The sequence below is a fragment of the Mobula birostris genome, chromosome 31, assembly GCF_030028105.1.
Source record: "Mobula birostris isolate sMobBir1 chromosome 31, sMobBir1.hap1, whole genome shotgun sequence".
Lineage (NCBI taxonomy): Eukaryota > Metazoa > Chordata > Chondrichthyes > Myliobatiformes > Myliobatidae > Mobula > Mobula birostris.
This window is the reverse complement of record NC_092400.1, coordinates 20,326,400-20,341,524: the sequence shown is the minus strand read 5'-3', so window position 1 is coordinate 20,341,524 and position 15,125 is coordinate 20,326,400. Positions and strand designations below refer to the sequence as shown.

At 37.8% G+C, this 15,125-nt stretch overlaps 1 protein-coding gene across 1 annotated transcript; it reads left to right on the top strand.

Moving 5' to 3' along the window:
• Positions 1–3,587: 3,587 nt before the first annotated feature.
• Positions 3,588–14,077, top strand: vps29 (VPS29 retromer complex component). Its single transcript, XM_072247946.1, has 4 exons — positions 3,588–3,646; positions 8,107–8,298; positions 11,090–11,325; positions 13,552–14,077. The coding sequence occupies exons 1-4, from the start codon at positions 3,644–3,646 to the stop codon at positions 13,667–13,669; spliced, it is 549 nt and encodes a 182-aa protein (XP_072104047.1). The 5' UTR covers positions 3,588–3,643; the 3' UTR covers positions 13,670–14,077.
• Positions 14,078–15,125: the final 1,048 nt, after the last annotated feature.

Sequence of the window (15,125 nt, the reverse complement as noted above, 5' to 3'; positions counted from 1 at the left end):
CCGGTCAGCGGGCTCATCAGCTGGCCCAGGCCCTCATGGCTTGCGACAATCCACTCCAAAACCCACCCCTACCCTAACTCCACGCGGAATGAAACGACAGTATTCCTGTACACCCCTCCCTCCGCGGGTTGCTTTCCGCCATTAGACTAGTCAGTTAGGTACCAATTTATCAAACACGTTGTAAGGAATTAAAATAAATTCACGAAGGATGAACAACCAGGTACACGACGTGTCTGCACTTTGTAGTGTTATTTCATTCACACGTTATTAAATCCAATTTCCCTCAATGTAACATCTGGCTTTTGGTCCATTTCCAATACCAGATGTGCAATAGATCGACATTTGTAATTTTTACGCTCTTTGACGTGTTTTTTTCTCTATTTTTGAAGCTGGGGCATAAACTTCAATTTGTTTTTTTTCAACTGCCAACTGAAGTATTTCAAAAATTATCTACCCACGCTCTCAGTACAGAGAATAAAAATGGGCATTATCAATTCCCGGCTACTTCAAATATGTTGCGTCTAAATTATACTACTAAGATTGTAGGCAGGACTAAAGACACATCAAAGGTAAATGCTACAGCTGGGGAAGTATTGATTGTGCAGTGTGCCTTTGATATGTCATTTAATGTGCTTTGATTTAGCAGTGAAAAGATCAGATGATCCTCTGATCAAATAAAGAATGAGACTGGGGATCAAGGGAGGTAGTTGACTGTGGGAACTGTTTTGAAGATAAGCCTTATGCTATTAATCATAACTGTTTTTATCTTTTGCCTCAGAAAATTAACCAAATGTTTAATTCCACACTCAACTTGTGCAGTATTGAATGCTAAAGTCTCCTGAAGTAGTGTTGGAATTCTGTGGTGTGAATGGGAAGACATTGTCTGGAGTACATACCTGCGATCCCACCATCTCATTAGGGATGGAAATATCTCCTCCGTACAAAACCATTTCCAGCCAACATAATTGACAAAATAAGCAGCACGTTGAATACAGTGAACCGATTCATTCCAGCTCTCGAGTAAAGGATTGCCTGGCAGAATCCGAGATAGAGGGAATCAACAGATCATTCTGCAACAGTCTGCACAGAAAGAACTTCCTCCGATTGATAGTTCTGCCTCATTGGAAACGAATAAATTACCAAATTTCAAATTGATCAGGAACTATCAGTGTGTCACCACTTTCTGACGTTGGAATGTTTATACTATGCCGGGAGCTGATAACTCACGCAAGATGAGATGCAGAAAGTGGAGATGATATTCAGCATCTGACAAGCAAAGGGTAGAAAGTTTGCATTTATTTATTTATTTATTTATTTTTATTTATTGAGATACAGCACAGAATGCCCTTCAAGCCGTGCAGCCCAGAAATCCCCCAACTTAAATCATGAGACAACTTACAATGACTGATTAACCTACCAATGTATTTGGACTGTGGGAGGAAACCGGAGCACCCAGAGGAAACCCATGCAGTCACGGGAAGAATGTACAAACTCTTTACAGGCAGCAACGGGGTACCTACCTTGTTCAATTTAATGCCAATTAAACAAGGTAGAAATCCTATTTGGCATCAGACAGGATGAGGTGACTCAAAGCAACTGATAGCATTAAGAATACACTAGAATGCTGGGGAGAAGACTGAATGTCCTTCTTAATGTCTGTATCATTGGAAGAACTTTCACATGAACAACTACCACAAACAAGAACCTTCTCACAAACATGGACAGCACATACTGTTTCCTGAAGCCCCATATTGCCAGCTGCTGTGTGCAAAACAAAAAGGCCTTGAGAATGTTAGGCAGGATGAAGCAGTGAAAAAAGAAAACTAAAATAATCGCACCTTCAAAGTTTCTCCAAATGAGTGACCCTTCCCACTCAGCAAAGTGCAAACAGATTATTTCATAGTTGGAGTATGAACTGCAGGCCATTTGCCATCTCCTTACATTTCTGTGTATCAAGACCAACTCTTTATTGCGCCTCCAATATGGAAAATGTAACTGAAGTCTTTTCATTCTTAGTTGGAAGAAATGTTTCCCAGGAGGGCAAATATCACATTGCCATTGGTTGTCAGGGTGAGCATGACACCTTACAGTATCATGCATTTTGTCTTATATTCTCCATTCCAACAGATGTGACTTATTTTCAGAATCAAACTTAGATTTAATATCACTGGCATGTGTCGTGAAATTTGTTAACTTTACGGCAGCAGTACAATGAAATACACAGTAAACAAATATGCAGGAAAAACTGACTTACATTAAGTATATATATCTCTAGTGCAAATAATGTAAAAAGTAGTGAGGTAGTGTTCATGTGTGATGCACTATCAATTACTCCAAAAGACTGGAATTAAATACTGAAAGGCTTTTATTAACAGTAAAATGGATCCACATCCATTCTGTATGTCTGTCCTGGACTGTGGCAGGAGCAATGACACAATCGCCTTTATTCAGGGGTCTGTGGGAGGAGCCACAGGAGCAGTCAGCAGAGGGGCGTGTCCAGGCATGTCCAGACAGGTAACCCAGTTACAACCTATATACATGGTTTACCACAATGGGTTCAATGTCCATTCAGACATTGGATGGCACAAGGGAAGAAGCTGTTCCTGAATCATTGAGTGGGTGCCTTCAGGCTTCTGTACCTCCTTCCTGATGGTAACAGTGTGAAGAGGACATGTCCTGGGTGTTGGGGATCCTTAATGATGGATGCCACCTTCCTGAGGCACCGCTTTAATTCCATTTTATTAGGGAGAGTTAGGAAGCACACAACTTTACCAGGATTAGATAGTGTAAGATGCCATCAACTGTGCAAGTATCACTGTGAGTGCTGCATATCAACTTTGAGATCTACATTAACTTCAAAAGGTTCCAGTCCCTCAAAGAGCAGCTGATTGGCATTAAGATCAATGCCTCATAAAATGGCAATAGATTATAGTACTATCTGTAATTGAGACATCATGGCATACTAAAAGATATATATTTTTGTCAATCTGTGCCTATCTAAATTTGTATAAAATTTCAATCCCTCTTTCAAATTTATCCCACTTTATTTGATTTCCAAATACAACCAAACAACACCACCCTTGTTCAATCATGTCAGTTCAACAATATCAGAAATTCACCGATTAGTCCCACGTCTTTCCTAACCCCAAACTGAAATTGAATAAACTCAATCTTTATGCTTTATCCCAAACCCGGAGCTCTCAGTTTCTTCACTTCGTTTTCTGCTTGGCATTAATTTCCTTTTCAATATAAAGTACTTTGACAAGTCTTCCTACAGATGAAGAGTGCTGTAAAATGCAATTGGACACTACAAATGGTGAAGACATAAAGGGAAATTATGTTATAGAGAAACTGAAATGCAAGAAACAAACAAAATAGCAGCTGAATATTTTGCCAGTATATTTATTTTAGATTTCCAGCATCTTTAGAAAAAAATAATTCAACTGACACTACCATCACTTGTGTCATTCAAACCCTAAGCAAAAGAAATTTAAAATTCAAAACAATAAATTCTAATTTCAAAGATTGTCCTGTTGGCAGCGCCGTCGGGACCGGTTCCTAATCTGCAATTTGATTGGTTGCCCCTGCACTAGGTGTTGCGTTTGTTCATTCAGAAGCTGGTCTTCGTCCTTACGCTTGGAAAATGGTGAGTTTACGGAGCTCGGGAGCCGCGCGTTGCAGTGCTGTCGTTTGTTTTTCTTTTGTCTGGTTGTCTTGATAAACAACAACGCGTTGGATCTTTTAACGTGCCTAATGTTGGAGCAGAGAGTTTGAAATTGTCCAGGGGCGGTGGTTGGTGTCTAGGGCCTGCAAGTGAGTTTGGGGCAGTCACATGATGCCTGTCAGCTGGACTAGACGAGCCTCTGCTCGGGGGTAGGGGCTGTACAGGCAAGTGGCGGTGGTACCATCCAGCAGCGACAGCCCGGGTGCCTCCCCTTCTTCCTATGTTCTATGAATGATCTGTGCAATAGTCAGTCCCTGATAATGCGATTTTATTAAACGACTGTATGTCTTCGGTGTTGGAAAAAATAATTGAATTGTCATGCTATTTTATTAATCAGGAATATCCATTAAAGTATGACCAATTTAAAATGTTTAATTGTTTTGTTTACCGTTTAAGCGGAACATATTCCGTAGTTTGACCTGACTTAAAACTGGGGCTCCCAACGTGGGGTCCGCAGACCCCTTGCTTAAATGTTGGTCCATGGCATAAAAAAGGTTAAGGCTTGAAACCTTGTAGAATATGCCTTTTTATGCTGCAGGAAGTAAAATGAAGTATCATTGTAGGCCTCTTAACCCCCTCCGTAATGCTTTGGGGGAAGTAAGCTTTCCTGTCTGCTTAAAATTAATTGCTAAATAATTGAAAGTTACACGTGTAAACAGAGCTATTACAAGGTCAGGGGAATTTAATTTAACACCCCATACGTAAGGTATTATTGGTTTCATGTTGACACTACTGTAGTTACCTTGTTAATAGTTGGTGTTGTTGATTGAAACCTATCGGATGGTGAAAGGACTTGATATTGTGGATGTGAAGAGGATGTTTCTTATGGTGGGAGAGTCTAAGACCAGAGGACACGGCCTCAGAATAGAGGCTGTGAACAGAGGGGTATCCTTTTAGAAGGGGGATGAGGAGGAATTTGTCTAGCCAGAGAGTGGTAAATCTATGGAATTCATTGCTACAGACAACTGTGGAGGCAAAGTCTGTAGGTATACTGAAGGCAGAGATTGATAGATTCTTGATTGGTCAGAGCATGAAGGGATACGGGAAGAAGGCAGGAGATTGGGGCTGAGAGGAAAATTGGATTAGCCATGATGAAATGCTGGAGCAGATTTGATAGGCCAAATGGCCTAATTCTGCTCTTGTATCTTTATGGCCTTATTATCAGCAATGTTTATTTCATTATTTTAAAAATCTTTTACATAGTGGTATTTAAATGTGATTTTGCTAAATTGCATTTTTTGGGAATAATTAATGTTAGTAAATTGAATTTAATATCTTTATGTACATAAATATTTCTGCCATGTTTTCCAATACCAGTCAAGGAAGATGCATCCATTAGCTATCAGATGTTTTTGGTGTGATTAGTGTTATTTCTGGAGTTAGATTGTGGACCCATCAGAGCTATATCTCAAATAATGTTAATTAATCAGTCAATATTGGGACTAGTTATAGGTAAAATGACTACTTATAGGGACAGTTTTACTGAATAATCTTGTGTAGATATTCTTTTGGATTTTATGTGTGTTTTTCAGAGGTTTTTTAATGATCTTGAAATGGGAGTTAAGATCATATTCAAAACTGGCTGTTCAGTCTTGGTCTAGCATGTAAAATGAAGGTATTGAATGAACTTGGTGAACTCTTATTTTTATTCTTTTGGACCACATCCAAGATGATTTGACGTCAATCGTAAGCCATCATGCAATTACTTTCCTGAAAGTTAGCATGATAATTGATTTTAGAAGGATGGCAGTAATCTTTCAGCCTGTCCAGCTCCACTAGTTGTCATCAGGGATTATGTGTTTTAGACTATGGACATGTGCCCTTTCTGGGTAGTTAAATGTCCAGAGAGGTCCATATCGATGCAAAAACATTCTTAGCACTTGACACACTGAAAAGGAGTGTTATCAATCCACAGATGAAGTTGAAACTGCTCAGTGTACAAAAAGATGCTTTGTTTATTGGGCAGTCCTGCATTTTCAGTTGTGAAAATTGGATAATGCAGGTGGTTAATTCGTGTGGAATTAATAACATGTTAAAACTCTTCAGATGGTGTGCTTGTGATACCGAATTCCTTCCCAACAGAGGAGATAAAAGATTTGAACTATGGATAAAGAAAGGTCTTACAACCTACCTCTCATTTATAGATAAAAGAGTATTACAAAGTTTCCAAATCCTGCAGGACAAACATGGCCTAGAACACAATGACTTTTTTAGGTACCTTCAAGTATGAAACTATGTTAACCAGAGTTGTAGATATACAGACCTATCAACAGTAGAATTAGAATTTTTCAAGATTCTGAATTCGGCTTGCAGTTCAATACCTAGTAAATCAGTTTCTCGATTATATAATGCACTCTCCCATGCTAAAAATGTAAACACATTGTATATTAAAGAGAAGTGGGAGAAAGAAGCGGGGTTGGTACTTTCAGAGGAGGCTTGGGGGAAAATATGCAGCTTTCAGTGGTCCTCAACTAATTCTTTGATTTGGAGAGAACATTGTTGGAAAAATATTATAAGATACTTCAAGACCCCATATCAGGAAAAATATAAAGATACAAATGTGATGTGTTGGAGAAGGTGCGGCTCCAAGGAGGCAAATCATTTTCATATTTTCTGGGATTGCCCTAAATTAAGTCTATTTTGGGAAGGTATTCATAGAGCATTAGTTAAGGTACTTAGGTTCCAGATACCTCTGAACTTTGAGACGCTCTATTTGGGGCATGTATTGTTTCTTGAACAGAAGGAAGATATAAAGTTGCTGCAGGCCCTCTTAGCGGCAAGTAAGAAGTCAATCACTAGAAAGTGGCTAAATCCAATACCACCTACATTAGAAGATTGGCACAAAATTATCTTGGAAATATTTAAAATGGAAAAGTTGACTTACTCCCTGAGAATTCAAAAAGAAAAATTTTATCAAATCTGGAATAAATGGATTGAATATATAACCCCAATGCGAGCAGACTTTAGATGACTCTCCTAATGATTTATGCTGCTCTTCTCATCAACACAGTAATATTGCTAACATAAGCACCCCTAGTCTAAATGTTTACTGTTTTTGTTTTCTTTTGGAAAATAGAGAATTAATACAAGTAAAGGAAAAGATTTGGGAAAGGGATAAAAATGATAAAATTAAGTAAATAAGTACATAGGGATTGGATAATTATGTCTGGGGGCAGGAGCAAGCATGAACAAGTTAGGATATAAACACCTACAATGGTTGTTACATAGGTTTACATACAACATTTTGGACCAGTAGCAGTGGTCCAGAAGAGATATATGGAAACTATTATTACTATTTTTCTTAACAACTAATACCATTACTTAGCCTAATAGATTAGAATTACCACTGTACATAATTATCTATTTAAGTGTCTAATTTCCTTTTATATCATCTCAATGTGTACTTAAGAATGTATAAATAATTATTGTTTTATACATATAAAAAAATGGAAAAGGTTATACGTGTGAAAAAAGTACATGATACTTGTGAATTCCTTATCCAAATAAAAATAAAATTTAAAAAAAGAAAAATGCTAACAAAAAAAAAGAAAATTGGATAATGCTTGTCCTATTAAGAAGCAACCAATTTCAACTATGCTGTTTGTCAAATCAAGATTCTTGGTGTTGAAGTTCTTCAGCCTGACGGCAACTTTAAATGCTCTCACTGTAAGTTTATGGGGTGCAATTGTCTGATGAAGAAAATGTTAAAGACCTTTTACGGTATGCTGAAACTGGAAAGTGAACTTTGTGGACCTGGAAAAGAGTAAACGGCTTAAACGCTACTTTGGACTGTTAACTGCATATCCATGAGTTGATCAAGTAAGTGTCATACAAAATTCATGAGGAAAATCCTGATCCTGATGGTGATGTGAAATATAAACAACTAAAAGTTTTAGCATCAAAAATTGACTTCCTAACCTAGTGTATGCAGGATCCACTGTGTATTTCTCCAAGCATGTCTTTCTTAACCAGGAACTGATTATTGAGAGTGAACTCTTTCTACTATTACCCTTGAATTCAAGGTGATGAGAAAGACTTGATATCAATCATTGCCAAGAGCAGCCTTGTAAGCACTGTGATTTATTCATTTGTGGCAGGAATTAGATTTTGAATTACATCGTGAAGCAATATATTATGTTCATTATAGTTATTTTACTATTAAAACCTTACAATAAAATCATATATAATGTTTGAAGAGGCATTTAGACAGACACATGAACAGGCAGGGATACAGTCAACATGCAGGCAGTTGTGCACTTTAAATCGGCATCAAAGACATCATGGGCCACAGGGCCTTCTGTAATGTACTGACCTGTTCTATTTGCTAATATGCATGTTTAGAAGAGTTTATAAAAACTTCTTGTTTTTCACTTTTCCTACAGTTGGTGCTGGTATTGGGAGACCTTCACATTCCTCACCGCTGTAACACTTTGCCAGCCAAGTTCAAGAAGTTGTTGGTACCTGGTAAAATCCAGCATATTTTGTGCACAGGAAATCTTTGCACCAAAGAGAGCTATGATTATCTTAAAACACTGGCTGGAGATGTCCACATTGTCAGAGGAGACTTTGATGAGGTAAGGGATATGCTAAATGTCACAGTTTTTGGCTGCTATAGAAATTCATCATCTCTGAACAATTAATGGGAAAGAAAATAATGGCATCATGTTTGTAAAACAATTATTTTCATGCCGTCAGTCTCCCTTCAAACAATGATTCTTTGTTGGTATATCACGGAACTTTTTCTTTTCTCTCAGTAGTTTGTAAAATGGGTATTTGACCTCAGAATTATGACAGTATATCCTTCACCCTTACGAGTAAAGATCTTAGCATTTCTGCATGTTTTTCAGTGATATTTTCATGAACAAGTTCTAGTTACAAAGATCAGCTCACTTAGACATACAGTACTATGATAAAATTCTTAAGCACATGCATACGTAATGGTCAATAAACCAATTGTTTGAAATCAAATGACCTTTCCTGGTGTTTCAGGGCTGGGTGTGCCTGCGCGTGCACCACCCCCCACCCTGGCACTCCTCTGCCACCTGTCGCATACCCCCCCCCCCCACAACACTCCACCTTCACCATTCCCAATATCCTTTGCTCACATGAGATTTACCAACTTTTTTCCCCCTCTAAATTTATTCTCAAAACTTTTTCAGTTTTATCTCTGCCAATTGTATGGTTAAGATGTTCCACTATTAAGAACACTCCATTCTGTTTAGGACCATGCTAACATGATCAGTGGTTGTTTGCTTTGGATTTTCCTCGTTGCCCTAAGATTTGGATTTATAACAATAGTAAACCTTATTACATAATATTGTAGTATCTACACACATAGATTTAAATATAACGCCAGGAAGTTGTAGGATTAATTGGCATACATGCTATGCCAGAAATAAGATTGATACATTTAAGCTTAGATATTTTACTGGTAAAAAATAAAACTGCAAAACATTTCACTAGTTGTGGAAAAATATTTTTCATTTCATTTTTTCAGAAGTTGGTATTGGAAATATTTAAAAAATTACAACTCCTGTATCAATCCGTCATTTTCACATACAGAAATTCCTATTCCTCCTTCCCAATCTTAATTTAGGTTTCTGTGTATAAATTAAATTCAGTCTACTTCACTCCTCCTGTTTAGTGGGTATATGCTAACTTTGGTATTGCAGAGTTGCAATATTTAACCTTTGAGTTGTCTGTGGGAGATCAGAAGCTGGATTACAGCAAATTGCTACTCTGCAGCCGTTGGAAACTTGGGACAACCAACACAGCTGACTGTAATGTAGAACAGATGTGTTACCTAGCAAGGCTAATTTTCATTATTGCTGCTGCTTTGCCTGATATCATAGAACATTGCAAGATCCCAGTTTTCTCTACCAAACTACTAGTTTTCCCATGAAAGGCTGGAATATCCAAACTGTAGGCAATTTATATTTTAATTGACATTCATGCACTCAGACAGAATAGATACGCAATGAATAATTCTCGTTTTTAATTAATTTCCTTGTGCAATACGGTATACTGTTTCCTGAAAATATTGCTTCACCTTGCAAGATTCTAGTAAATTGTTTCATCGGTCTGTGACTAAAACACGATGACCAAACTTGTAGAATCCGTACTTAAAATATCATTCAAATGTTAGTTTTCTAATTGCACACTGATCCTGTTGGGATTAGTGTTCTGGATAAGTATCATACTAGACAAAAGATTTTCAAATCAACACGGTACTAACTTTTTTTTAATATCAGGTGGATGGTGCAAGTGCATGGAATACCCTTTTTTTCTGCCAGATATTGTTCCTGCAAAATATCCAAATTATAAATAGAGGCTGTTAACAAGTTACATTTATCAAGTACACAACTCATCTCATCGTTATGGAAAGATCTGCAGTATTATATGTTGGTTATCCGTTGATTTCAACAATGATGATAGGAATCTGTGCGGGAAAGCTTTTAAAATGAAAAGGCCGTTGCACTGGGTTAGTTTCACTCTCTCAACCTATTCTGGTGGTACGAGTTATCGTCAGAACTGGAGACTTCTCTGTTTGCAATGGATGGCCATGAAGTCTTCGGTATCTCGCACACCCTTCGCTCTCCACGGAGCGCTGCAGAACTGCCTTCCTGGCTGTTGGATCTCACTGTTAATCTCATCTGCCCAGTCCACTGAAACTGAATTCACATACCAGGGTAGGCATATCCTTATCTCACTATCTCACCAGCATTTGAGGCAAACAGACCACCCTACCTAGGTTTAACCTGTCCAAGCAGTGTACAAGGGTGTGGCCACTGTCACATGCAAATAGTTACTTGGAGCAACAGGTGGTGAGTGTTTGGTGAGGACCAAGGGTGGGTGAGCTGTCCCAAGGAGGACACGAAAACCCTTTCACCAGAGAGGCTACCCCTTGCTGGACACTCCATACAGTATTATAACTTACCGATTTATAAGCAGTTTTAGGGGCATGTTAAAATTGTTTCATATTATTTTCCTTTGAACTCTCTGTTGGGTATGTACAATCAGCTGGCTAAAGAAAATAATGAGGTTGTAAAAGAACTGGGCATTTTTTCCATGCTCTTTGCCTAATAATCATAAAGCAGATAGCAATGAATAACATGTCAAAATAGTACATGCATATTTGAGTTTGCAATTTTTCTCAATAAGTTTGTGTTCATATCCAGAGGAGAACAAGAAAGAGTAAATCATCTCTTCTTTTTCTATCCTTTGTATCATTTTCTTTGGTGAGTTTTCCATCATGATAAGTAAATGAGATGAAGAACTGGATTATGACGTTGTGTGTATTGGCATTCATCTTTTCACATTTAAGGATGATTGTCAGGTAAACACTTACTGTTGTCTTCATTTCAGAATTTGAATTATCCAGAGCAGAAGGTGGTAACAGTGGGGCAATTCAAAATTGGATTGATCCATGGTCACCAGGTGATTCCCTGGGGAGACATGACTAGTCTGGCTCTACTGCAACGGCAGCTAGATGTAGATATCCTCATATCTGGACACACGCACAAGTTTGAGGCCTTTGAACAAGAGAGCAAGTTCTATATCAATCCAGGTTCAGCCACAGGTGCCGGTAACGCACTGGAAGGGTAAGTACATTTGGATATAGGATAAAATAAATGATATGAAAATAAGTTATCCATAATATTTCCTAGCTACTGCTGTGTGAAAATTTTAAATAAAGTCATGGTTTATTCTGGGAGGGGTTGGGGGTGTTAAGATGATCAGTTCCCCATATAAAGGAAGAATCTTGCTCTTGGCTACAGTTGAGGAAAAATGATAATTCCAAGTACCCCATCCACAAGGAAGCAGTCACCATTCTAGCTTGCAGTTTAATATTACTAGGTACAATTTAGTCAAACATGAATACCATTCATATACTGTAGATTTGCATTCTTCTGTGTCATTAGACTTTCTAATGTCTGGTAACTGAAGCTTTAATTCAAACAACCTATGTTGACATTGCTCAGTTAGCACACCTTTTGAAAGTTTACAAATGGATTTGCAAATCCTCTGATTCAAGTGGACATCCGAAAGTATCAAGAAAATCTCAAAAAAAAGATGCCAGAAACTTGGAATTAAAAACAGAAAATGTTGAAACGCTCAGCGGATAAGGTAGCATGTGTGGGGGATGAAACAAAACTGATCTGAGACCCCCCTCATCTAAACTGGGAACAAGAGAAAGCTGTTGGTTTTCAGTTGTAGAGAAGGTGGAGATGGGAATGGGTAGAAGAAAGGGAATATTTCATACAATGACTCTAAATGGGTTAATTTGGTAGTTGCAGCAAGCCAAATGATATTAATAAAAGAAATCTGAGTCAAAAATTACAAAAGACTGGCAGAAATGGCTATTGCTGCAACAATGAGTTATCTAGGTCATCATCACTTTTCACTGAACTGTGAGAGGATAGGCCTTGCACTCAGTTTTCCAAATTCACTGAAAGCAGCAGCCTAAAATCAGGCCGACAACACTGGTACTGAGGCTTTCGCTATACCCGGGCAACTATGTTGGGCAGCCATGTTACCACACTCAAAAATGTACAGTCTATTCTGAGCTCTGTTAGGGAAAGATTGCCAAGTAGACAAAGGAAAAAGAGATCTGTGGCAGTAAAAGTTTCCTTGAAGAAATGCAACAAATGGACAGGATCGAAAGAAGCTACAGAAAATTGTAAAAATACTGAACTCCATCATGGGTGCCAGCCTCCATAGTATCCAAGACGTCTTCAGGAAGTGGTGCCCCAGAAAGACGGTGTCCATTATTAAGGACCCCCATCACCCAGGACGTGCTCTCTTCTCATTGTTACCATCAGGAAGGAGGTACAGAAGCCTGAAGACACACAATTAGCGATTCAGGAACAGCTTCTTCCCCTCTGCCATCCGATTCCTAAATGGACATTGAACCCTTGAACACCATCTCACTTTTTTGTGTATTATTTCTGTTTTTGCACTATTTTTAATTTAACTATTTAATATATATACTTAGTGTAATTGATTTACTTTGTTATGTATTGCATTATACTGCTGCTGCTAAATATTTTTATTCCTCCTTGGGAATCTGTGGCCCATTTTGTGCTTGAAATGGAAAAATATGTGGGATAGATTTGAGTCCCAGCAGTCCATATGCCAGGAGATCAGAGGCCCTGTGGAAGCAGCAAATTGCCACACTACATGCCTGCCTGCCCCCATTAGTCAATATCTGCCTCATTTTATGGACTGTCTGAGAAGAAGAAAAGCTTGAGGGACATTGCTGCTGTGTTTAATTAGTTCTGGCATTTCAAAGGTATTTATCTGTGGAATTTTCCAAGATGAAATAATGTACAATATTGACATGGATCCCATTTCATTAGTGAAGAGAACCTAATAAAATGAACGTATAACAGTAATTGCCATATAAATAAAGCCAATTATGAAATACTGGAAATTTCCTTCATCTTACATTCTGTTCCTTGAAAATGTAGATGGATTAGTGTATTCATTCAAAATTCAGAAGATACTACAGATAAGATGAAATATCAATGGACATAGTCAAGAATGAAATTTGGTCTGTTCATTTAATAACTAACTCAAAGACAACTTCAGTTTTGTATCTTATATAGTTTAATGAGATACCAAGTTAGATAGTTAATATTTTCTTAGTATTCATTTGTTCATAGTGGCCTTGATGAAGTTGAACACAACATTCATTTCCAGTTTTCACTGAGGTTTGATGCTAAAAACTTGAGTAAAGCAATTTTGCATTTAATTTTCATGCTGTCCATAGTTGAAAAATGGTGATTCGTTTGTATAGAGACTAACTAATTTGTTTTCTTTTCCAGAAATATCATCCCTTCATTCGTACTAATGGACATTCAGGCATCCACAGTAGTCACTTATGTTTACCAGCTGATTTCTGATGATGTAAAAGTAGAACGGATTGAATACAAGAAGTCCTAATTTTTTGTCAGCTGTTTTTTATATGTATAATTTCACTCCTTTTCCCTTTCAATCTTATTTCCCTTTTCAACCTTGATCAAATTAATTGTATTATGTGTGTGAATTGTATGTTTAATTTCCACTAAAACTAGTTGTTAACTATTCCAGCAATATGAAAGGAACTTTATTGAACAAACTGATATAAAGATAGTTTAGATCCTTGATGGAAAAAGGTGCCACATTCTTGAATGAAAGGGTTTTCAATCCTGTAAATATTTCCTTTCAGAAATGGTGTAGTTGATCATGTAATTAATATGCATGACATTCTTAGCCATTGTTTTTTTTTTGTTTCTGCTTTTTGAAGCCCTGCTGGTCCATATAAAGTACTTGTCTACCATTCCACAAATAAATGTAATCTCAAGCTCTTAATATTGATTCTGATTTCTTGATGAAGATTTATCCGATTACATTTCTATTTACTCTTGTGCATTTGTTTATTCTTGAGAAAATTGTTTTTTTCGCACTTCGAAATACAAGTATTCCAAAATATCCTGGTTACTGATCTTTGATTTCAAATAGAGTACACTAAAGAATGCCAACTTTTGAAGATGTTGACTGAGCTTTGCTTTTCTGATACTTTTATTGTAATGGTTATTATTGAGGGTTTTTGAGAATTGGGGAACTTGTTGAATCATGAGCACAGTGAACAGCTTCAAAAGATGTCACTCAAGAAAAAAAAAGTACGCTACAACTTCTTTAGTCTACTCTTACAATATTTGAGATTCTGGTAAGGCAAAGGGAAGTGGCGTGTGTTTTATTATCAGTTCTTGTTGGTGATCCAACATGGCAATTATGTCAAACTCGTGTTCCCCCAACTTGGAACTCGTATTGATCAAATGTAGACCATTTTATTTGCTTTGAGAGTTTTTCTCTGTGATTGTGACCACAGTTTATGTATCGCCAGCAACCAACTATAAGCAAGCAGTCACGACACTGCAGACAAGAAATCACCGGTCCCCGATGCATTTCAAATTATATTCAGGAGGCTTCAACCAGGCCTGTTTGAAGAAAACCCTGCCCATTTATCATCAGCGTATAGACTTAGCACCGGAGGTCCTATCACACTATACCACTGCTACACTAAGGTAAGGTATGCCTATCATTCCTTGCATAGACCACATTTTGGTAACTCGGATCACTTCCCTGTCCTCCTACCTGCATACAGACAGCCTAAAAAGCAAAGCTCCAGAGATTAGGACAACTCTGGTCATGGGAGGCTGAGGAACAATTACAGGATTGCCTTGAGTCTTTGGACTGGGTCGTGTTCAAGCATTCATCAGAGGACCTGCACAACGACACCAGGGTTGTAACAGACTCTATTAAAACAGCTGTAGAAGAGTGTGACCCAAAAAATCATTCAGCATCTTCCCCAGTCAGAAGCTCTGGATGAACCATAAGATCCGAAATTTGCTGAGGG

Coding starts and splice junctions, on each gene's coding strand:
- vps29 (XM_072247946.1), top strand. Junction 8,299..11,089: donor TCAGAGGAGACTTTGATGAG/GTAAGGGATATG, acceptor TCTTCATTTCAG/AATTTGAATTATCCAGAGCA. Junction 11,326..13,551: donor GCCGGTAACGCACTGGAAGG/GTAAGTACATTT, acceptor TTTCTTTTCCAG/AAATATCATCCCTTCATTCG.